Below are 26539 nucleotides of genomic sequence, written 5' to 3' on the forward strand. Positions count from 1 at the left end.
ATAACTGACTCCTCCGACTCACAATACATAAAACCTACGAAGAACTACCAAGAGTCATAGGCGGTCAAAAAAGCATATATTTATCAAAACATGATTTTATTGATTATTAAATAGACAACCATTTCTAAAAAAACATATTAGAAAGCTATGCTCATTAGCATAAGCCCAGACAATAAGGAAATTCCCCAAAAAAGTACAGAGGTATCAGTAAGGCTCACAACAATAATAGGTTTATTGGAAGACTTATGGGTAAAACAGTGCTGTTACATAGTGGTTAGAGGGGAAAAAGATTGTTCAGTAGCTTCAAACACCATGGTCTCACTACAGCAGTACATATCAATGTGGAAACAAACTTGGGTTACACAGGGCAAATTTGCCAGCATAAGAAATCTCATAGTCATAATTGTAAGGCCACATTGATAGGGATCATCTAGAGACCATGTTAAACATAGTTATCCTCTCCACCAGTGTAATAAACTAAACCCCAAGCAGTAGATATAAGGTAATCAGATCAATCAAATATGAATATACAATATATACCTAACTGCCTTGCTTCCATGCCAACAGTCTTATCCCGTCCCAGCGCACGTTTCGGTACTGACAGGCTCGTTTTTCAAGGGGAGTAAAGTAGGGTTTGTATGAAGTGGTAATTAAATTTCAGTAAGTGTGTTTAATACTTTATCCCTGTGTCATTTCCCATTATCACACATAACTTCATTTATGGACATCTATGGCTTGATTTCTTTGTCTGTGTGGATTAGATGGGTTGTTACCGGCATCTGATGAGAATTTCATGTCAATAGCAACTTTAGAAATATATTTACTTAGAAAGTTGGTAACGTGTTCAATACTTACTTCACCCACTATATACCATTTTATATTTATATATATTATTATTTCTTTATGCAGCTTATCTGGGGCAAAGATAATTTTTGAAGTTGGGTTTTATTAAAATTTTTGCATCCTTTGCCTTCTATAGCCTCTGTGTTGCACTGTCTATTGCTGGCTGCAGAATGAGTTAACTGTATAATCCGTCAGTGAGCTCTTTTGAGGAGAGAGAGTTTGTAACTCTTTTATGTGTCTTTTTTCTGAGCTCCTCTTGGCTGATTTACAACCACAGATCACATCAAAGTTAAATGTGTCATGAAAAAAAAGAGACTATAAAAGCCAAACATTGCAACATTTTCAATTAAATGCAATTGCAAAAATGATTTTTAACCCTAAATGCATCCATTTGCACTAAAATAAAAAAAGTCACCAAAGGTGAAAAACTGGTCTGCTGACCACAGCGGACCAAACTGGACACTGGACCAGGGTAGTTTCAATCTTTTTGCTCATCTACTAGTAGTATAAAACATGGGGGACAGAAAAAACACCAGTCCGAGTCTTGATTAAGACTGTAGATGAATCTTAAACAATCTACGACTTTTCTCTGCCCAAAAATATTAAAATTAAGCTAAGGAATTAAGTTTGAATCTTTTTGCTCATTATTAACTAATATTCTTTTTGTTATTATTTTTTGCTTTTCTATAAATCAATGATGCTTTTCAAACTTAATATTTATTCTTTTTCTTATATATTCTTTAATTTAGGTGCCAGCCATGCTCATGCAACACAGCTGGCGCTGTCAGTACCGGCTGCCATGCTATAACTGGTCAATGCTACTGTAAAGAATTTGTGAGTGGCACCAATTGTTCACTCTGCGTCGAAGGGTCCAGCAACCTGGATGGGAGTAATCCATATGGGTGCAGCTCAAGTAAGTAAATCCCTATGCTCTCGTTCGTGTTCAGAGTAAATTACGGTGGGCTCCGAGATAAGAAAAATTTTGGATAGCCAAAAAATGTTCCAATTTACTGTTCCGTCAGCTGAAATTTTGAAAGCATCTGCAGGACCCCAGTGATTAAATATTGGCTTTGCCAAAGGTGTAAAAAGAGGAATATTCTTATTAATATATTTTCACAAATTACTTTTTGATAAATTTAAGACTTATTTTTCGTTGCACTACGGTAAAAGAGCAAATTTATTGAGATTCTGAATTTTTTGGATATCCTCCTTTCTACAACCGCCATCATAAAAGTGTAAAAAGAAAAATACAAAAATGATACAAATGTTAGCGAACACAACAAATATGCAATATATGTACATATTTAAAGACAAAAGGCAGCAGATAAGAAAGGTAAATATTTCTCAATAAATATCATGGCGTTTTGTATGAGAAGGAGTCGGAAAAGGCAGAGAATACTAAAGAATGTAAAAAAAAAAATAAGAATGCAAAAAAGTAAGGAAAGAAGAATAAAAATGAGATTTAGTAATGGACAAAAAAGTAAAACAAAAAGTAAGAATGATAAGAAGAAAGAGATGAAAAATAAAAAGAAGGAAAAGAAGCAGGAACCAAGAGTTACACCAGAACTGAAGTTATTTCTTGTTTCACTTTGATAAAATACATGTGTATACATGCACAACCATATGTAACTGCATGGGCAACACACTGGAGGCATAATTATTAGTGCCATATAGTGTCCTGATATATAGGGCCATTCAGTGCCCAGATAAATAGGGCCATTCAGTTCCCATATAAATGGGGTCATTCAAGTCCCAGATAAATGGAGTATGGAGTGCCCAGATACATGAAGTCATTCAGTGCCCAGATAAATAGCATCATTCAGTGCCCAGATAGATGGGGTAATTCAGTGCCCAGATAAATAGCATCATTCAGTGCCCAGATAGATGGGGTAATTCAGTGCCCAGATACATGGGCTCATTCAGTACTCAGATAGCTGGGGTAATTCAGTGCCCAGATACATGGGCTCATTCAGTGTCCAGATAGATGGGGTAATTCAGTGCCCAGATACATGGGCTCATTCAGTACTCAGATAGATGGGGTAATTCAGTGCCCAGATGCATGGGCTCATTCAGTGCTCAGATAGATGGGGTAATTCAGTGCCCAGATACATGGGCTCATTCAGTGTCCAGATAGATGGGGTAACTCCGTGCCCAGATAAATGGGCTCATTCAGTGCCCATATACATGGGCTCATTCAGTGTCCAGATAGATGGGGTAATTCCGTGCCCAGATAAATGGTCTCATTCAGTGCCCATATACATGGGCTCATTCAGTGCCCAGATAGATGGGGTTATTATGTGCCCAGATAAATGTGTAATTCAGAGGCCAAATAAATGGGGTCATTAAATGCCACATAAAATCCATTTGCAGACACATATTTCAGGGATTAAGCCCCTCATCATTGCAAACAAGGGGCCAAGGAGTACAATTTCTCCTTTTGGAGAGCACCAAGTTGACTTGGGGAGACTTATAGGCCTTGTAATGCTCCTCTGGGAAAATTAAATCTGCAAATACAGACTCTTTAGAGAGGAAAAGGACTGGAGCTCTAGTGCCAACTATTGGAGGTAGCAATGCTAAAAGTAAATATTGACTCTTTAAAGCCCTTTACCACATGACTTAGGATAAGAAGCCAAGCCAGAAACTCCATTTGCAGACACATACTTCAGAGTTTTTCTCCTCATTGGTGCAAACCAGGAAAACTTATTAGGCTGGGAGTGAAGCTTCTGACGTGAGGCCTAAGGGGTACAGTTTCTTGTAGTGGAAAGCACCAAATGCATTTGTGAAGACTAGTGTTGAGCGATACCTTCCGATATCGGGAAATATCGGATCGGATTGGATCGGACCGATACCGAAAAAGTATCGGATATCGCCGATTCCGATACCGGAAACCAATGCAAGTCAATGGGACATAAATATCGGAATTAAAATAAACCCTTTCTTTCCTTGTAGGTTATTTCTACATGAAGGAAAACAACTAAGAATAATGTAGAATGTATTGGGGGAGGTGGGGGAGACAATAAAGGCATAGAGGTTTAGCCCAGTCAAATGGAATAGCAGGAATTAATATTTTTTTATTATGTTCTGAGTTACGGAAATATTAACTATGTTAAGTATTTTTATATTTTGTCAGATATTTATGTTTCACTACTTCCATGCTCTTCACCTTCTTTTTTACTTCTCCCACACTTTCTCCTTCATCATCCTCAGCATCTTTTTCATCCACTTCTTCTTCACCTTCTTCTTCTTCACCTTCTTCGTATTATTCTTTTTTTTACATTCTTCATATTCTACTTCTTCATCTTCTTCATATTCTTCTTCTTCATCATATTCTTATTTGTGACAGGCATTCCTGTAGTTGTTATCTATAAAAGGTTGGACATTACACCTTTCGTTCTGCCCGTCACAAAAGATTTACAACAGGATTTGTCCGCGTTCAGTTTGGCCTGCAGCAGCAGGTCTTTTCCAGGGGCACCACGAGGAGGAACGGACTCACCCCCATACACTGCTTAGTCATCTTCTGCTTATAATTTAGATATTATCTTTTGCTCTGATTTTTAGTCTTATGCTTAATGTTCTTCCGCTTTTTGTTCTGCAGCTTCTTGTATTTCTGCTTCTTGGTTTTCTGTCTCTTGTTTTTCTGTATCTTGGTGCTTGTCTTCTCTTCTTTGTCTTCTTGGTCAACTTCTTCAGGGTCATCTTCTTGGTCTTCTTCGGGGTGGTCTTCAGGGTCGTCGTCTTCGGGGGTCCTCGTCTTCGGGGTCCTCGTCTTCTTCGGGTTGGTCTTCTGGGTCCTCGTCTTCGGGGTCCTCGTCTTCTTCGGGGTGGTCTTCAGGGTCCTCGTCTTCTTCGGGGTGGTCTTCAGGGTCCTCGTCTTCTTCGGGGTGGTCTTCAGGGTCCTCGTCTTCAGGGTCATTGTCTTCGGGGTCCTCGTCTTCTTAGGGTTGGTCTTCAGGGTCCTCGTCTTCAGGGTCCTCGTCAGGGAGATCCAGAGTGATTACCAAGAACCATTTCAAAAAGCTTGAACTTGGAAATGTAGCAGAAGGTACAAGAAAGCTGAGGAACTACCGAGGACCAGCTGACGGTACTGGAACCCGGATGGATAGCAGAAGGTACAAGAGCCAATGGAACTACCGAGGACCAGCTGATGTTACTGGAACTCGGTTACTAAGCAGGAGGTACCTGTGCCAGAAAGCACTACCAAGGACCAGCAGACGTTGGTGGAACTTGGATACCGAGAAGGAGGCACCTAATCCAAAGGCACTGCCGAGAACCAGCTGACGGTACTGGAACCCGGATGGGTAGCAGAAGGTACAAGAGCCAATGGAACTACCGAGGACCAGCTGATGTTACTGGAACCCGGATGGGTAGCAGAAGGTACAAGAGCCAATGGAACTACCGAGGACCAGCTGATGTTACTGGAACTCGGTTACTAAGCAGGAGGTACCTGTGCCAGAAAGCACTACCAAGGACCAGCAGACGTTGGTGGAACTTGGATACCGAGAAGGAGGCACCTAATCCAAAGGCACTGCCGAGAACCAGCTGACGGTACTGGAACCCGGATGGGTAGCAGAAGGTACCCATGTAAAAAAAAAGTTCAAGGCCGCGAGCCGGCCGCAGTTACCAAAACCCACAGTCCTACAGAGGGTGCTTGTCCTATTGGCACTATGGAACCAGCCTTCATTGCCAGATCCCGCAGCCCACATAGGAGTCACCTAAACTGCAGGCACCATAGAGTCGGCTAACCCGACCGCAACACGACAGGACAACGCATTGGAGGCAAAGTGACGTTGACACTACCCGGAAACAGCTGGCGTGCTGGAACCAGGCTGGGCAGGAGGGAGTACCCGTGCCAAAGACACTGCCGAGAACCAGCTGACGGTACTGGAACCCGGATGGGTAGCAGAAGATACAAGAGCAAATGGAACTACCGAGGACCAGCTGACGGTACTGGAACCCGGATGGGTAGCAGAAGGTACAAGAGCCAATGGAACTACCGAGGACCAGCTGATGTTACTGGAACTCGGTTACTAAGCAGGAGGTACCGGTGCCAGAAAGCACTACCAAGGACCAGCAGACGTTGGTGGAACTTGGATACCGAGAAGGAGGCACCTAATCCAAAGGCACTGCCGAGAACCAGCTGACGGTACTGGAACCCGGATGGGTAGCAGAAGGTACCCATGTAAAAAAAAAGTTCAAGGCCGCGAGCCGGCCGCAGTTACCAAAACCCACAGTCCTACAGAGGGTGCTTGTCCTATTGGCACTATGGAACCAGCCTTCATTGCCAGATCCCGCAGCCCACATAGGAGTTACCTAAACTGCAGGCACCATAGAGTCGGCTAACCCGACCGCAACACGACAGGACAACGCATTGGAGGCAAAGTGACGTTGACACTACCCGGAAACAGCTGGCGTGCTGGAACCAGGCTGGGCAGGAGGGAGTACCCGTGCCAAAGACACTGCCGAGAACCAGCTGACGGTACTGGAACCCGGATGGGTAGCAGAAGGTACAAGAGCCAATGGAACTGCCGAGAACCAGCTGGCGGTGCTGGAGCCCAGGGTAAATACTAAAAACAGAAGAGCCAGAGGTGTATTTGGAGGAGGTTTTAAATCCGTACTACAGTGGATGTGGACAAAGCAGGAGAATTTGCCGGACACACAGCTGGGGATCAGCTGACGTTACTGAATCCCAATAACACTGGAGCAAGCGTTGACTGTGCAGACGGCACTTCTGAGCAGCAACTAGCGGTATTGGAGCCCAGGGTAAATACTAAAAACGGAGGAGCCAGAGGTGTAATTGGAGCAAGTTTTAAATAAGTAGCACAGTGAATATGGACAGAGCAGGAGAAATTGCCGTGAACACAGCAGGGGAACAGCTGACGTTACCGAACCCCAATAACACCGCAGCAAGTGTTGACTGTGCAGACGGCACTTCCGAGCGCCAACTGGCGGTGCTGGAGCCCAGGGATAAGAATGAAAACAGAGGAGCCAGAGGTGTAATTCGAGCAACTTTAAAATGTGTAGTACAGTGGATGTGGACAAAGCAGGAGAAATTGCCGTCCGCACAGCAGGAGAACAGCTGACGTTACTGAACCCCAATAACACGGCAGCAAGTGTTGACTGTGCAGACAGCACTTCCGAGCGCCAACTGGCGGTGTTGGAGCCCAGGGTAAATACTAAAAACGGAGGAGCCAGAGGTGTAATTGGAGCAAGTTTTAAATAAGTAGCACAGTGAATATGGACAGAGCAGGAGAAATTGCCGTGAACACAGCAGGGGAACAGCTGACGTTACCGAACCCCAATAACACCGCAGCAAGTGTTGACTGTGCAGACGGCACTTCCGAGCGCCAACTGGCGGTGCTGGAGCCCAGGGATAAGAATGAAAACAGAGGAGCCAGAGGTGTAATTGGAGCAACTTTAAAATCTGTAGTAGTGAGAATGTGGACAGAGCAGGAGAAATTGCCGTCCGCACAGCAGGGGAACAGCTGACGTTACTGAACCCCAATAACATGGTAGCAAGTGTTGACTGTGCAGACAGCACTTCCGAGCGCCAACTGGCGGTGCTGGAGCCCAGGGATAAGAATGAAAACAGAGGAGCCAGAGGTGTAATTCGAGCAACTTTAAAATCTGTAGTAGTGAGAATGTGGACAGAGCAGGAGAAATTGCCGTCCGCACAGCAGGGGAACAGCTGACGTTACTGAACCCCAATAACACGGCAGCAAGTGTTGACTGTGCAGACAGCACTTCCGAGCGCCAACTGGCGGTGTTGGAGCCCAGGGTAAATACTAAAAACGGAGGAGCCAGAGGTGTAATTGGAGCAAGTTTTAAATAAGTAGCACAGTGAATATGGACAGAGCAGGAGAAATTGCCGTGAACACAGCAGGGGAACAGCTGACGTTACTGAACCCCAATAACATGGTAGCAAGTGTTGACTGTGCAGACGGCACTTCCGAGCGCCAACTGGCGGTGCTGGAGCCCAGGGATAAGAATGAAAACAGAGGAGCCAGAGGTGTAATTCGAGCAACTTTAAAATGTGTAGTACAGTGGATGTGGACAAAGCAGGAGAAATTGCCGTCCGCACAGCAGGAGAACAGCTGACGTTACTGAACCCCAATAACACGGCAGCAAGTGTTGACTGTGCAGACGGCACTTCCGAGCGCCAACTGGCGGTGCTGGAGCCCAGGGATAAGAATGAAAACAGAGGAGCCAGAGGTGTAATTCGAGCAACTTTAAAATGTGTAGTACAGTGGATTTGGACAAAGCAGGAGAAATTGCCGTCCGCACAGCAGGAGAACAGCTGACGTTACTGAACCCCAATAACACGGCAGCAAGTGTTGACTGTGCAGACGGCACTTCCGTGCGCCAACTGGCGGTGTTGGAGCTCAGGGATAATACTGAAAACAGAGGAGCCAGAGGTGTAATTGGAGCAACTTTAAAATCTGTAGTAGTGAGAATGTGGACAGAGCAGGAGAAATTGCCGTCCGCACAGCAGGGGAACAGCTGACGTTACTGAACCCCAATAACATGGTAGCAAGTGTTGACTGTGCAGACAGCACTTCCGAGCGCCAACTGGCGGTGCTGGAGCCCAGGGATAAGAATGAAAACAGAGGAGCCAGAGGAGTAATTGGAGCAACTTTAAAATGTGTAGTACAGTGGATGTGGACAAATCAGGAGAAATTGCCGTCCGCACAGCAGGAGAACAGCTGACGTTACTGAACCCCAATAACACGGCAGCAAGTGTTGACTGTGCAGACGGCACTTCCGAGCGCCAACTGGCGGTGTTGGAGCTCAGGGATTACAGTTCAGGTGGTAGAAACATGAACAGAACAGGAGACCTGGATACTGTTGCCAACCAATTATTTATTCTGGAAGAGGACTGGCAAATTCATGAGAGATCCAGGCCTTGTTCATTTTGAGAAAAGTAAGCCGGTCAACGTTATCGGAGGATAGTCGCATGCGACGGTCTGTTAGTACACCACCTGCGGCACTAAAGACGCGTTCCGATAATACACTAGCAGCAGGGCAAGCTAGCACCTCCAGTGCATACTGACTAAGCTCTGGCCATGTATCCAGCTTACAGACCCAAAACTTGAAGGGAGAAGAGCCGTCTGGGAGTACACTAAGAGGGCAAGACATGTAGTCTGTCACCATCTGACGGAAACGTTGCCTCCTGCTGACTGGAGCTGTCTGTGATGGTGTAGACATTTGTGGCGGCGGGGACACAAAACTTTGCCACATTTCGGCCATACTGGTCTTGCCTTGTGCTGAGGCGCTGCTTCTGCTCCCTCTTTGTGCAGAGCTTCCTCCACTGCCTCGACGCACTGAGCTGCTTTGTAAAGCACTAGCAGCACTGCTCTCGGTTGGAATGGAGAACATGATGGAATGCACCAGTGCGTCTTGGTACTCCCGCATTTTACGCTCCCGGTTCAATGGTGTTATGAGGCTTTGTAAGTTGTCCCGGTAGCGAGGATCTAGGAGGGTGGACACCCAATAATCAGCCGTGTTGAGAATGTGGGCGATGCGGCGGTCGTTTCTGAGGCACTGCAGCATGAAATCAACCATGTGCTGCAGACTGCCAACTGGCCAAGAAACGCTGTCCCCTGCTTGAGGCGTGATCTCTGCCTGCTCTGCATCACCCCACCCTCGCTCTAGATACTGACTACTAGAGCATTGTGTACCTCCCTCCTCTGGACAGATGTCTTCCTCATCCATTGACTCCTCCTCATCCTCCTCACAAAGTGTCCCCTGCCTAGGCCTTTGTGAGGAACCACGTTGCGCAGACTGTAGAGAAGCAGATGGCATTTGTGACTCCTCATCCTCCACCTCTTCCAAAACCTCGTCCCTTAGTGCTTGCAGTGTTTTTTCAAGCAGGCAGATAAGGGGGATAGTCATGCTGACTAGTGCATCATCTGCACTCGCCATCCGCGTGGAATAATCGAAGGCACGCAAAACGTGGCAAATGTCCTTCATAGAGGCCCACTCAGTGGTGGTGAAGTGTGAACGGCGCGCACTGCGACTTGTTTGCGCCTGCTGCAGCTGGTACTCCATTACTGCTGCCTGCTGCTCACACAACCTCTCCAACATATGTAACGTTGAATTCCACCTGGTGGGTAGGTCACATATGATGCGATGTTCCGGAAGACATAATCGGCGCTGCAGAGCTGCAATGCGTGATCTTGCATTGCTGGAACGCCGCAAGTGAGCGCACTCTATGCGGACCTTGTGAAGCAGTGCATCAAGATCCGGATAGTCCCTCAAAAAACTCTGCACGACCAAGTTGAGCACATGTGCCAGACATGGGATGTGAGTGAGGTTGCCTAGGCCCAGAGCTGCCACCAGATTTCGGCCATTGTCACACACTACCATGCCTGGCTGGAGATTCGCTGGCACAAACCACACGTCACTCTGCTGCTTGATGGCATTCCAGAGCTCCTGCGCTGTGTGGCTTCGATTCCCCAAAGAAATTAATTTTAATACGGCCTGTTGACGTTTGGCCACGGCTGTGCTCATATCGGTCATCATAACAGGTAACCGTTCACGGGTCGATGTGGAGGTAGACCGTGACGGCTCCTGCAGCGCTGATTCAGAGGAACTGGAGTATGAGGAGGAGTCAATGTGTACAGACTGGATTCCTGCAATCCTTGGAGTTGGCAGAACACGTACAGCGCCACTCTCAAGATCTGTACCCGGCTCCACAACATTTACCCAATGGGCAGTGAGGGAAAGGTATCGTCCCTGTCCATGCTTACTGGTCCACGCATCAGTGGTCAGGTGGACCTTGCTACTGACGGCGTTTTGTAGCGCATGTTTAATTTTTCCCTCCACATGATGTTGCAGGGCAGGGACGGCTTGCCTGCTGAAATAAAAGCGGCTGGGCACGTTGTATTGTGGGACTGCCAATGCCATAAAGTTACGGAATGTGTCAGTCTCCACCAGCCTGAATGATAGCATTTCAAGGGCCAGTAGTTTAGCAATGCCAGCATTCAGAGCCTGTGCTCGGGGGTGGTTTGCCGAGTATGGGCGCCTTTTCTCCCATGCCTGTGCTAACGATGGCTGTAGACTGGCCTGGGAGTGTGAGGATGACTGGGAAAGTGGTGCTGTGGGTGGAATTACACTGTGTCTCTGTACAACAGTGCCAGAGATTCTTCCATGGCGATCCTGTGAGGAAGCCGAACCAGCTGTGTGTGAGCTGGAGGAAGAGGCTACAACACGAGCTGAAGAGGTGGTAGGTGGCGCTGTAGGTTGGCCTAGGTCTTCAGTGTGTTTGTGTAACTCCACCACGTGCTTGGTCCGCACATGTTTCCACATATTTGTGGTATTGAGGTTGCTGACAATTTTCCCTCTTTTCACCTTCTGATTACACAGCTTGCATTTGACAAAGCAAATGTCATCTGCAACTGTGTCAAAAAAGGACCAGGCACTGCAAGTCTTGGGAGCGCCCGCTTTGGATTTTGGAAGAGCCATGCTCCTAATGGGTGCCGAAGTGGAGGCTACAGGCAACCAAGTCTGCCCCCTCCCTCTCCCTCCTTTTTGGGCCGTTCGGGGAATCTCTTCCTCAGAGCTGCTCCCACCACCTTCCTGTCCCTCACGCCATGATGGGTCAAGGACCTCATCATCTACACCACCCTCTTCAAACAACTGCTTCTCCTGGGTAGTCTCGACAGCACAGTACGCACCAGAAAGTGGCACCTGAGTCTCATCATCAGATGCGTACTGAGGTGTGCTGCTGACCATAGGCACTGGCCCACCCGCCTCTTCAGATTCAGAGAGACAAAACGGTTGCGCATCACTGCATACTACCTCTTCTTCAAATTCTCGAATTCTGCTTGGCTGGCCCCCTCTTTCCAAGCCAAGAGATTCAGAGAACAGAAGTAGAGATGGCTCCTGTCCAGGGCTCTCTGACTGCCTGGGCAATTTGGCAGGTGGTGAAGAGACAGATGGGTGCTCTTCAGTGCTCAGGACCTGAGAGGATCTGGAACTAATTGAAGTCGATGCGTTAGCTGCCATCCATCCGACAACGGCTTCAATTTGGTCCTCGCGCAGCAGTGGGGTACGGCTAGCTCCTACAAAGCTGCGCATAAAGGACTGTTCCCTGGTAAAACTGGGGGATGCTGAGTCACTGGTGCCCGCAGCAGGCACAGAATCCCCACGTCCTCTCCCTGCAGGCACAGAATCCTCACGTCCTCTCCCTGCAGAAACTCCACGCCCACGCCCACGACCACGACCACATGCCTTACTCCCTGCCTTCTTCATCTTGGTAGACTGATAAAGATAGGCAGAAAAGTACTAAGGGCTTAGTGTGCTTATTCCTGAACAGCTGCTAACAGGTATAAGAAACACTAATTTTATAAAGTGTGGACTAGACTTTAATATGAGCTAATGTGGCCTACACAACTGTAAAGTGGAGTGTTTGGTGAACTTTATTTAGGTTTTTTTTGTCACAAAAAGACACTGGATGTGCCTAAAGATGTAATAACGATAGTATCACAAACTTTTTGTAGCTATTACAATGTAGGAAGGTAACCTACAATGCAATAGATGAGGCTGCAAAAAATAGGCTAATACTAATCTGGCTGGGGCTGCAGGGCCCAATGCTGCAGAAAGGCTCCTCTATCTACTCCTATATAGTGTGTTTGGAATCAATTTAGCTGAATATGGATGGAACCACCACACTAATAGGAGATATCAGGAAAAATTATGAATTGGCAATAAAGGACAATGTATGAGGCAGTGACACACACTGAGTGCACTACAACCAGACGGGGTTGAAGCACACACTACAGGGTGAGCTGCACTCACACACCAGACCTTGCAGACAGCGGTGAACAGTACAGATGCAGAGCACTGTGCACTAGTGCTGCAAGACGGAAAAAAAATTCTCTATCTACTCCTATATAGTGTGTTTGGAACCAATTTAGCTGAATACAGATGGAACCACCACACTAATAGGAGATATCAGGAAAAATTATGAATTGGCAATAAAGGACAATGTATGAGGCAGTGACACACACTGAGTGCACTACAACCAGACGGGGTTGAAGCACACACTACAGGGTGAGCTGCACTCACACACCAGACCTTGCAGACAGCGGTGAACAGTACAGATGCAGAGCACTGTGCACTAGTGCTGCAAGACGGAAAAAAATTTCTCTATCTACTCCTATATAGTGTGTTTGGAACCAATTTAGCTGAATACAGATGGAACCACCACACTAATAGGAGATATCAGGAAAAATTATGAATTGGCAATAAAGGACAATGTATGAGGCAGTGACACACACTGAGTGCACTACAACCAGACGGGGTTGAAGCACACACTACAGGGTGAGCTGCACTCACACACCAGACCTTGCAGACAGCGGTGAACAGTACAGATGCAGAGCACTGTGCACTAGTGCTGCAAGACGGAAAAAAATTTCTCTATCTACTCCTATATAGTGTGTTTGGAACCAATTTAGCTGAATACAGATGGAACCACCACACTAATAGGAGATATCAGGAAAAATTATGAATTGGCAAAAAAGGACAATGTATGAGGCAGTGACACACACTGAGTGCACTACAACCAGACTTGGCTGAAGCACACACTACAGGGTGAGCTGCACTCACACACACAGACCTTGCAGATAGCGGTGAACAGCACAGGGAACTGTGCACTAGCACTGCAAGGCACAGTGATTTAGAAAGTAGCTTGGGTAAAGCAGTATAGAGCAAATAGGTAGCTAAAACTGTCCCTCAGAACAACAGCGTCCTATCCCTAACTGAATTCACAGCAGAGTGAGCTCAAAATGGCGGCGGTGGCTTTTATAGTGCATCATGACATCATTTCAGCAGCCAATCACAGCCATGCCATTAGTTAAGATGCCTACATGCCTAACAGGATGTGCCCACACTTCTTAGGATCCTCATTGGCTGAATAAAATGAAAATGTCTCATTGCATTATGGGAACTTCCGATTCCGGTATACGATATTGCAATAGTATCGGAATTAAGTATCGGAATTCCGATACCGCGAATATCGGCCGATACCCGATATTTCAGTATCGGAATGCTCAACACTAGTGAAGACCTATAAACCATGTAATGCTCATCTGGAAAATTATATATGAAAATATAGCCACTTTAGAGAGGAAGAGGACTGGAGCTCTAGTGTCACTTATTGGAGGTAGCAATCCTAAAAGTCAATATTGATCCTTGACCAATCTTTCTTTTATGTTAAATGCCTCTGCCCACCATTGTATATAATGGAAAGTCATTTAGACTTTCTAGCTCAGGTACTGTATCATATCCCTCTCATATTTACGATCATCCAAACTAATTTTTGGGTGGTGCATTGTGCTGCATTTCAGCTCTTGGTTTGCGTAAAGGTTTAGGTGCACCCATATTCTGTAAGGTGAATGATGTCAAAACACTGTAAATGTGACCATTTCTAGGTGTCCATGCTGTTTTCAGTAAAATATGTTTTTCTGACTCTTCAGCTCCTTCCCAACAACCACCTCCTAGAGGACTTGTTGTAAACAGCACCACCATAAAGCTTACCTGGAGTCCACCAGATTCCCCAAATACTAATCAGCTTCACTATGTGCTATACAGAGATGGTGTTGGGATCTATCAAACCTCTGACTACTACCCATACCGTAAGTAGTGCTGACGGCGTCATAGTTTTCTCACTATAGAATATGAAGCCCTCAACGTGACCTCCAAGGACAATTTTGTTTTTGACTCTTTTTTCGAAAAACATTGAAGAAAGTGGGTAAAACACTAAAAGGCAAACCTACACAGAAATGATTTTGTTTTGCGTCATCATCTTCTCAAAACTTTCAATAAATTTTGATTACGGGCTTCTTCATAGTTTTCTCTCTATAGACTATGAAGCCCTCGTGACCTCCACAGACAATTTAGTTTTGACTTAAAAATGATTTTGTCTTGTGTCATCATCTTCTCAAACTTTTGACACACTTTGATTATTGGTAACAATCTACATGTTTTTCTCTGGAGGATTTTCTATATGGACAAGCCATTTTATACACCCTAATAGGACATGTAGGCTTCATAGATGGAAGGGAGATGGTCCTCTCCTTGGGACCCCCTTCTATTATCCAGAAGGATGAATTTCTTTCTAGTGTAGTATTTGGTCACTCTTTTATGTTGACTGGCACTGTGAAATGTAATTTTTCCCAGCAGCGGCCAATGTAGAAAAATTGTGCTAATTTCCATCTGTTCATTGGGGGCTGCAGAACCCCCTGTTCACCAGAGGGTCTGCATTTGTAAAAATATAATTGTTATGTTGATGGTATGAACAAATTGTGGCTGCATTTATTGACCTATTGTCCGGGGTCAGTTATACTGCTGGAGACAAGATAAGCAGGACTATACAACTGACTATTACTACTGTATACAGTTCTCTTTCCAATTCCTAGCCTGGGTGTCCCTCTTTTTCTAAGAGGCTGTTTGCACTGTGTTTGGTAGCTCGTTCATGTCTCCACCCGGGATTTCCATTCCCTTGACAGAGCCGTTGAGCTGAATGAGTCCAAAAATATAAAAGAAAATAAATTTCATATAAAATCAGTTTAGTCCCTTCCGTTCATAATGGCTTCTTGCACAATAAGTGATGTCATAGGATCAGATATTGTCATTGCTCGCTGATCTTTAATAGTTACACTCATGGGCCCACTATAATCAGTAGTCATTGGCAATGGGCAATAAAAAGCCAGAATATGCTTCCACTTATCACAAAATGATATCATATTATTGATACAAGCCTATATAATTAATCATTTAATTAAATAAATATTAATTCAATAATTTAAACAAAATATGTAAAATACTTAATACTTAACACCCATTGTTAAAAACAAGTAATTTTTTTAGTTTATTTTAGACTTTTTTTGCAATAGAGTAATCTGCCTATCTGTAATATCCAGTTAATTACCGTAAATGGCCTGAAAACAGGGCATAGAGGGAGAACGCATGGTGGATGCAAATCTTGTTAAATGGTATAGATTGAAAAAAAATATGGTATGAAATGTAATAGACGTAATGGTCTTTAACCACTGGGTAAAGCTTCTACTTACACTGAAACAGATTTCAGATATAAATCTAGCATTACTTGTTAATTTAATTAATCTAAATACAGTGGTGGGGAAGGTTAGGAAGGTGAGCTGTTAATCTGCTTACATGCTTTTACAAAATTTGAATGGAATATCGCTTTTGCTGGCTCATTTTAAGTAGGTGTTGTCGGCTGTTGAGTCTGTGCCATCAGCTTGTGTTTCCGTGACTTTCCTTCATGGCGGCTTATGACGGCTGCTGGACTATTACTGCGAAAATGTGTGATGATCTTGGGGCGCAAGAATTTGATCATGAGTGCACAGTCTACAGAAAAGACAATGGGACCACTTTCTTCTCCTACAGCCAAAGTAGACAATTTTTCAAGGCCCAAGTAGTCAATTGTACTCTTCAAACCCATTGGAACATAGTTCAGGGTATCGATAGTTTTTAAAGATCCCAATGCCAGATGAGAGATTTTCCAGTCGATGGATATGCAATTGATCCTACCTACCTCTCTTCATTTTCTGTGATAGGAAAACTCTTTAAAGGAAGGTCAAAGGAATTGCCCAGGAGGCCTTCGACACATACCGTAGAGCCTTAGGGTGCTTTTACATTGCATTCTTACCCACATTCGTAGGTCTTGTTGGGGCTTGCATCTGAACCCCTTCCAAAACAGGATTTAGGCATATGCGCCGATAGGGCCATAGACTGTAATGGTGCCAGCAGAGCAAACGCTCAGAGGTTCATCATTTTTGGGTGTATATGCCTACTGGAGACTAATACCCAGACGCAGTCTACTACATCTGAGTGTCCACCTCTGGTAGGAATATATGCCCGTAAATGCTGCACATCAGAGCACACAATGACTCTGTCGGCACCATTATAGTCTATGACCCTATCGGCGAATACGTCCGAATCCCATTTTGGGGGAGTTCTAACACAAGCCCCAACAGGACCAAAAAACACGGGCATGAACTCAATGTGCAAGGAGCCTTAGTCTTCCAGTTTCCTCTAACTTCTCACAGACAAGACATGGAAGATAAAAAGGTTTTTACTTTTAGCTATATGTTATCCTTAGGCTAACATATAGCCTAAGTAGGGAGTTGCCTAAAAGTTTTTTTTTGCCCAGCTGCCTCCATCAATATAAAGTTGTCCTTGGGCCTTAAACCTATTACTGCTGCAGACAATTTTCATTTTTGCGCTTTTGTTTTTTCCTCCTCCTTTATTCACAAGCCATAACTTTTTTTATTTTCTGTCTGTATGAAGACTTGTTATTGATGAGACAAGCTTTCTTTTTCTTTTACAGGCATTTTACAGTCAATTTTATATTTGAATAGATCAGACTTTTACCAACTTTTACAAACACTAAATATGCTTATAATTTTTTCTTTATTTTTAAACTGTCAAAAGAGGCAGAGATTCAATATATATATATATTTTTTTACAATATTAAAAACTTTTTTTCTTTTATTTTTTAATCCCCTTAAGGGACTTGAACCTTTAATAGTTCGATCACCTATATTACCATATCGCAGTATCTGGTCAAAATGAGAGGCAAAAAAGAAGATGACAGCAATGGGGACCTTCAGCAGGCCACTGGTTGCAATGATAGCCATTGACACCTGCGATCATGGGCTGTTGGAAGCCGATGAGTGCATGCATCAGCATTTGCACCTCCTGAGCCCACTCCATACATTGGAACCCAATGTAGAACTTACTATTTTGTACTAAATTGGGAATGAGTTCCCAAATGACCTTTAATAATGTAACAACTTTGCCTATAAAAAGAAGAATAAAAGTTTTTTCCAGCTATTGAAAATAGTTCTTACTAGGGCCCAGACTAGTTAAAAAAAATTATACTCACCCTTGCTGATTCCCAAGAGGTCCCATTTGCGCTTACCAAGTCGCTGCTGGTCAGTACTTCATGCTCCTTCAACACAAAGGAGATGGCCCGAAATGCCGCTCAGTGGGGTCACCTCTGCTGCCAATGATAGGCTGAACAAGCATTTCCGGACACTTCTAGAATGTATGGATAGAACACAGACCAGTAGGGACTGGGAAAACGGGACCTACGAGGAATCGTGAGGTTGCGTATAATTTATATTATTTTATTTAACTGGTCTAAGCCCTTATAATATTGATTTTTGATAACCTTGTTAATGTTGAATACCAAATGCATCCTGTAGAGTCTTGCTATAGCTAGCCATTCCTTCACCTGGTCAAAAAATGGTATAAAAGTACTCTAGCCAAAGCAGAATTGCTCTTTTAAGGCCTTCTTTGGCACCTCCCCTCCAAAAAAAAATACTTTTATGCAAAAACTCTTTATGCTAAATAGTTGATTGTGATTTGTAGTCCAAGCTGACCTTCATTTTCTTAATACATTAATTTCTCAGGTATACAAAGCTACATGGATACATCTCTTCTTTCATATACTGTTTACACCTATCACATCGATGTTGGAAATGTACATGGATCCATCAGCAGTACCAAAGTGAGGCATCGAACAAGAGCTGGGCCTCCAACAGGAGAAATAGAATTGAGCTTAGCGCATCCCGTGAGTCAGTTTTCTGCCTCGATGAAATGGACTATTATTCCTGATGTTCTTAGACCTGTGGAGACATTCAGACTAATGTACACATCCCAAGGGTCATTCAGGCCAAATATCGTTTATGAGGGTCTTGATACAGAGGCCATGGTTCGTAATCTAACACCCTTCACCAAGTATAATTTTTCAGTAGATGCTTGCAATTCTGATGGCTGTCTACACAGTTTGCCAATCATGGTGGTGACAGCTCAAGCACCACCTATAGGTCAAGGTCCACCCATGGTCCAAAATTCAAGCTCTACCGATATCTATCTCCAATGGTCACCACCGCTACAACCAAATGGTAAGTCCTCCTTCATTAATATGTATAGACATTGCATTGGGTAAAAATTCTAGACTTGTAAAAGTGAAGATTATCACAAATTTTGAGTTAAAATATTTGGATGATGTGCGATTAAACAGAAATAATAATTACAGTGATGTCACAGTACAGAGATAATTAATTCAGTGATGTCACAGTACAGAGATAATAATTAAAGCGATGTCACAGTACAGGGATAATATACACAGTGATGTCACAGTACAGGGATAATACACACAGTGATGTCACAGTACAGGGATAATATACACAGTGATGTCACAGTACAGAGATAATAAACACAGTGATGTCACAGTACAGAGATAATAAGCACAGTGATGTCACAGTACAGGGATAATAAACACAGTGATGTCTCACAGTACAGAGATAATAAACACAGTGATGTCACAGTACGGAGATAATAAACACAGTGATGTCACAGTACAGGGATAATAAACACAGTGATGTCACAGTACAGGGATAATAAACACAGTTATGTCACAGTACAGAGATAAAAACAGTGATGTCACAATACAGGGATAATAAATACAGTGATGTCACAGTACAGGGAAAATATACACAGTGATGTCACAGTACAGAGATAATAAGCACAGTGATGTCACAGTACAGGGATAATAAACACAATGATGTCACAGTACAGAGATAATAAACACAGTGATGTCACAGTACAGGGATAATAAACACAGTGATGTCACAGTGCAGAGATAATAATCACAGTGATTTCACAGTACAGAGATAATAAACACAGTGATGTCACAGTACAGAGATAATAAACACAGTGATGTCACAGTACAGGGATAATAAACACAGTGATGTCACAGTACAGGGATAATAAACACAGTGATGTCACAGTGCAGTGATAATAAACACAGTGATGTCACAGTACAGAGATAATAAACACAGTGATGTCACAGTACAGAGATAATATACACAGTAGTGATGTCAGAGTACAGGGATAATAAACACAGTGACATCACAGTACAGGGATAATATACACAGTAGTGATGTCACAGTACAGTGATAATAAACACAGTGATGTCACAGTACAGAGATAATAAACAGTGATGTCACAGTGCAGTGATAATAAACACAGTGATGTCACAGTGCAGTGATAATAAACAGTGATGTCACAGTACAGAGATAATAAACACAGTGATGTCACAGTACAGAGATAATATACACAGTAGTGATGTCACAGTACAGGGATAATAAACACAGTGATGTCACAGTACAGGGATAATAAACACAGTGATGTCACAGTACAGAGATAATAAACACAGTGATGTCACAGTACAGGGATAATAAACACAGTGATGTCACAGTACAGTGATAATAAACACAGATATCACAGTGCAGAGATAATAAACACAGTGATGTCACAGTACAGAGATAATAAACACAGTGACGTCACAGTACAGGGATAATATACACAGTGATGTCACAGTACAGAGATAATAAACACTGTGATGTCACAGTACAGGGATAATAAACACAGTGATGTCACAGTACAGAGATAATAAACAGTGATGTCACAGTCCAGAGATAATATACACAGTGATGTCACAGTACAGGGATAATAAATACAGTGATGTCACAGTACAGAGATAATAGTTGCAGTGATGTCACAGTACAGAGATAACAATTACAGTGATGTCACAGTACAGGGATAATACACACAGTGATGTCATAGTACAGAGATAATAATTACTGTGATATCACAGTACAGGGATAATAAACAGTGATGTCACAGTATAGAGATAATTACAGTGATGTCACAGTACAGGGATAATACACACAGTGATGTCACAGTACAGGGATAATAGACACAGTAATGTCACAGTACAGGGATAATAAACACAGTGATGTCACAGTACAGGGATAATAAACACAGTGATGTCACAGTACATAGATAATAATTACAGTGATGTCACAGTACAGAGATAATAAACAGTGATGTCACAGTATAGAGATAATAATTACAGTGATGTCACAGTACAGGGATAATTTACACAGTGATGTCACAGTACAGGGATAATAAACACAGTGATGGCAAAGTACAGAGATAATATACACAGTGATGTCACAGTACAGGTATAATAAACACAGTGATGTCATAGTACAGGGATAATACACACAGTGAAGTCACAGTACAGGGATAATGCACAGTGATGTCATAGTACAGGGATAATAAACACAGTGATGTCACAGTACAGAGATAATAAACACAGTGATGTCGCAGTACAGAGATAATACACACAGTGCTGTCACAGTACAGGTATAATAAACACAGTGATGTCACAGTACAGGGATAATAAAGACAGTGATGTCACATTACAGGAATAATACACACAGTGATGTCACAGTACAGGGATAATAATTACAGCGATTTCAAAGTACAGAGATAATACACACAGTGATGTCACAGTAAATGGATAATGCACAGTGATGTCATAGTACAGGGATAGTAAACACAGTGATGTCACAGTACAGAGATAATAAACACAGTGATGTCACAGTACAGAGATAATCCACACAGTGATGTCACAGTACAGGGATAATAATTACAGTGATGTCAAAGTACAGGGATAATACACACAGAGATGTCACAGTACAGGGATAATACACACAGTGATGTCACAGTACAGGGATAATGCACAGTGATGTCACAGTACAGGGATAATAATTACAGTGATTTCAAAGTACAGAGATAATACACACAGTGATGTCACAGTAAATGGATAATGCACAGTGATGTCATAGTACAGGGATAGTAAACACAGTGATGTCACAGTACAGAGATAATCCACACAGTGATGTCACAGTACAGGGATGATACACATAGTGATGTCACAATATGGGAATAATACAAAGTGATGTCGCTGTACAGAGATAATAATTACTGTTATATCTTTGTGTGTATTATCCCTGTATTGTGACATCACTGTATTTATTATACCTATATTATGACATCACACTGTGAGCATTATCCCTTTACTGTGCCATTATTGAGTATATTACCCCGGTACTATTGGCATCACTGTAGTATCTATGTGACATCACTGTCTGCAGTAATAATTGTCTAACATGACTACATTTATTCCCTATGTTCAGTCATATTACTGTATCTATTATTCTTTCCTAGCATCATCACTTGTCCGTGTGACATCACGAGGTCAAGTAATTATGACATCACATATGACCTTTCAGGGACAATTGATCGATCCTTGTGGATATTTTCATTATCCCTCACCTGTGACTTCACTGTGAAAATCTTTCAAGTACTGTTTGGTCTTCTGTCCTCCATCCAACATCATATACAATGCACATGTTCTCCTCTGTAACATGGATGGTGACAATCAGTGGCACTATACTGTAATACAGTTCTACATAATGCTATATGTGCGGTAGCTATATGCACAGCTTGCCCATGTGCATTACACCTAAATCACACAAATTCCCTTAAATGCAACATTTGTAAACTTTCCTGTAACATAAAATAAATAAAACTTTACTAAAAGCCAAATAGTCAATCAAATATGTAAATCACTGACGAATGACCTCAAATGGGAGAAAAATGTTTCTAAGGTCCGCGTCATTTATAATAAGGCACAGAGGGTAACCCCTCCCCCCATGCCTCTTAATTTACCATTGTTACTTTTATCCATAATTAATTGAGAAGACCCAAATTAGACTCTTTTTACAGATAAATGAGTCCATGGTGATTCATTTTGGTTTCCTCAAAGGCTTAGTTGTCGGAGGCCCACAGGGAAATTCTTCTTCTTCGTCTTTGCTTATGGTGGCATTTATTTCAATACCAGAAAGCTTTATAATGATATTTTTTTTTTTTGCCTCATTGTCAAGGACAATTATTTTTAGTGTGACGATCAATGCTAATTAAGATTGTTTTTGGACAGATAATCTACGCTTCCAAAATAGCTACTGATGACACAGGAAAATAATATCGGATCACGCATTTCCCCTATTAATCAGTTTTTTTGTATTTCTATACTGAGTACACATCTTACTATCACATATAACACTTTCTATAAATAAAGTATTGATTCTAAATTACTGCCATAAATGTCTTCTATGTGGGGGTCCCATGTATACAAATCCCACCTATGAGTCGCCGCATTGACAGAGAGTTTGCTTAGTTCTTAAAAGGGTTGTCCACTACTAAGACAAATTCTTCTTGAACTAAATGTTTGGCCCCAATAAAATAAAAAAACCTATACTCACTTCCAGTGCTGGTGACGTTCGGGGGCTGTGATGCGGTGGAATAACACAAGGTGCCTGGTGCCCAATCAGCGCTGACATCACTGTTCCCACCTGATGTCGAATTGAACATGAAGGAAGTCCGGTCTACAGCTTATCCTTGACTTCCTCTTCATGATCAATTCGACAGGAGGCGGGCATAGAGACGCCAGCGCTGATTAGGTGCCGGGCATCGCGTGTCATTTCACCACATCACAGCCCCGGGACCGCGAGTGCTGACATCGCTGGAAGAACTGCGCTAGCACCGGAGGTGAGTATAGGTGCTTTTATTTTATTGGGACCAAACATTTGGTTCAAGAAGGAGATGTCCTAGTAGTGGACAACCCATAGACTACAATGCAGGGTGCACCTCTCTATTCAACCTCTACTTGGATACCGCTCCTACTGACCCCTCAGTTATGGATCAGAGGTCACTGGACTGCTATAATCTCAATAGGTGGGAATTTCAGAGGCAGGACACCCACCAGTTAAACAACTATAAGGCTCCACTTCATGAAATAGTTAGGGATCATTCAGACGTCTGTTTTTTTTTTCATGTACTGGAAGAAAAAATCCTTGTTCCATCAGTGATTTTGCTTAGAGTTTCTTCAGATTTCCGTCCGAGCTTTATCAGCTTTCCTTGGATGAGAAAAAAAAGCTTTCTCCACCTTCTTCAATCTACCAATCTGTGAAAGACAGCACTCGGATGTCTTCCAGGTGCTCTCCGATTGTCTACACTGACCTATAGACTTGCGTTGCCAATTTTGATCCGATACTCTGATCAACATCGGACATGTCTCCGCAATTTTGTGCCAATCACTCTGTCCATAAAAAAAATTGGAAACGTGAACAGCCCCATAGGTTAGTCCAGGTATTAGTGCTATCTGTAAAAGAAAAAACATGGATAGAACATGTACGTAAAAAACTCTTCTCAACAGAAGTTTGAAATTAAACTGTTATGAAATGTGACGCATACATTTACTTGTGAACACCAGATGCTGGTTAGTTTTGTTTCTTTGTAGATAATTGGGAAAAAATAAATGCTGTAGAGAGATTCTAAGAAGTCTTACTGATTGTTTACTCTTAGAGCGCTTTCAGATGTCCGTAAGCATCAGTCCGATCTCTGACTGCAAATCATGGACTGACCGAGCGTCTCCCGAACCGAGCGTCACAGCTTCGTATTTTTCTTTGAGACAGTCACGCTTGGGGTCGGGAGATGCGCAGCCAGTCCATACATTGTGATAACAGATCAGACTGATGATTTGTTAATAATTTTCATTCATCCATTTTTTTTCTCTAGGAGTCATTATAAGACATGAACTGTATATGAGAGGTTTACACCAGGTGATTGAACGACGGGTTTTCCATGCAAGTGGATCGCTGAACCCTCAACTAGTAGTGGAATCTGAGAATGAAAATGCCTTAACACCCCCAGTGACTCAGGCAGTGATCACCAACCTGGAACCAAATACAGAATACGAGTTTTGTATTGTAACTACTAACATGGCCGGAAGTGTCGCCTCAGAATGGGTGATCTTTAAAACAGCAGAGTCAGGTGAGAATATCTATCTATCTATCTATCTATCTATCTATCTATCTATCTATCTATCTATTTTTTTCCTGATGGTTTAGTACAATGTGTCATTATAGATAAAATGCAATAACTAGGAGTCCAGTCTGTTTGATTTACATAGGATTGCCTGGTACTTAAAGCGTAATTAAACTTTTTACTTATATTTAATTTTTGACCAGTCTTTGCAAAGTTATGAATCTTCTCCATTACTTTATTTTGCTTTCTTTTTTCTCTAACCCGATGCTGAAAGGGCTGTTTCAGCTGCCTTGTTCATGCCCTTAGAGCAGCTGTTTTGAGCTGCTGAGCTGCAGGTTTAGCAAATATCCATATTCCTGTGTGAGCCTGTCTTCTCTTCTTCTCCTTGCTCAAACATTAATGACCCAGAAAGTTTGTAAATAGTATCTAAGCCTGTGGGAGGGGAGCAGAGAAGCTCACACTGGGATATAGATATTTGCTAAACCTATAGTCCAAACAGCTGCTCTAAGTGCAGTAACAAGGCAGTGAAAACAGCACTTTTAGCATGGATCTTGAAAGAAAAGGAAGCAAGCTAAAGTAAAGGAGTATATTACAAAGCTTTATAACTTTGCAAAGACAGATCAATGATTAGAATTTAAAGACTAACTATTTTTTTAATTCATTAGAATGTGTCCTTCCTCTTTATTTCTCCTGGATGAACATATCCCAAGATGCATGGTGCAAGATGACCAGCCTTGAAAGAAAACATGATTTTACAATGCATTGTTGGGAGATGTTTATGCTGTATGTGGCCACCTAGTGGTAGTGATTTGTGTTGATTAAGTATGTATTATTAACTCTTTCGGTGAGCACGCTTGGGTGCTCGCCAAGTATTTTAGCGTGCTCGCCGTTTCATTCACTGTCGCCGCGCCTGCAAGTGTCACGGCTATTAGACAGCTGTGACACATGCAGAGATTGCCTATTCGACATGTGCGAACAGCATACTTTAGTCTGGGAATCTCACTGTGCTAAAATGGGGACTAGTAGGCTTCGCCACCCACAGGCTTCTCCCTCAACCGCATCTGCTGTTACTTCCACCTCTGTCACCGTTGCAAGTGTCCTCATACAGGTCTCCGGCCTCAGAACCTCCACTTGTATACCTGCTACAGTTGGGGTGAGTGAGAGCCTGTCAGCGGTTATGGAAGTGAACATGCCTGCTGTTTTTGTTTAACCAAGCACACATCTTTCTCATTGCACTGTAACATCTTCGCCTGCACCACACTCACAGTCCAGCAGATTGTCGTGCTCACCCTACTCCACCCTCTCTCAGCACAGCAGCCAGCCCTCGGTCTGGCAGTTGTGGTCATGCAAAAGATTGTTTCCTCCAACACATGCTTTAGCTAAGAGCTTAAACTCCATCATTTCCATTCTGTTGGCCATAGAAATGCTACCTTTCCGCCTGGTGGTTACAGATAGTTTCTGAAATCTGATGGCCATTGCAGTCGCCCAGTAACAGTTACCCAGTCGCCATTACTTCTCTAAGAAAGCTGTGCCTGCGCTACACTAGCATGTTGCAGACAACATCACCCATTGTGTCATAAAAATATTAATAAAATATGAAGGATTTCTCTCTCCCCCTGAAAACCCTCATTCCCCCCACCCCTATACTATTTGTTACCAGACCAAGAGCTGGCAACTACGGAGATGTCTGTATGCCAATTAGCACACATAGGAGAAGTGACTAGTAGGCAAATGCTAGCACAAAATGGGCTACTAACCCAATTAGCATACGAGTTTATTTTCCATTGACACAGGCCGGCGATAAATTTACACCTGGGTGAGGAGGACGCAGCTCGTTTAGGCTTCAAACACTACTCCCAATAGCCAGCTGCAAACTCCAGGCTTTTAGGCACTGACATGAAATATTGAATATTGGAAGTTTCAT

The 26539-nt window shown here is 43.0% G+C and overlaps 1 protein-coding gene across 1 annotated transcript in view; it reads left to right on the plus strand.

Moving 5' to 3' along the window:
• USH2A (usherin) overlaps positions 1–26539 on the plus strand; it is a 461796-nt gene that overhangs the window by 383157 nt on the left and 52100 nt on the right. The window contains exons 14-17 of the mRNA XM_073673580.1: positions 1593–1756; positions 14319–14477; positions 18282–18776; positions 24367–24621. Of these exons, the coding sequence (XP_073529681.1) occupies positions 1593–1756; positions 14319–14477; positions 18282–18776; positions 24367–24621 (1073 nt within the window). The remainder of the gene's footprint in view (positions 1–1592; positions 1757–14318; positions 14478–18281; positions 18777–24366; positions 24622–26539) is intronic.

Source organism: Phyllobates terribilis, unplaced genomic scaffold (genome assembly GCF_046119375.1).
Source record: "Phyllobates terribilis strain yellow unplaced genomic scaffold, ASM4611937v1 Scaffold_3__8_contigs__length_932513732, whole genome shotgun sequence".
NCBI classification, from domain to species: domain Eukaryota; kingdom Metazoa; phylum Chordata; class Amphibia; order Anura; family Dendrobatidae; genus Phyllobates; species Phyllobates terribilis.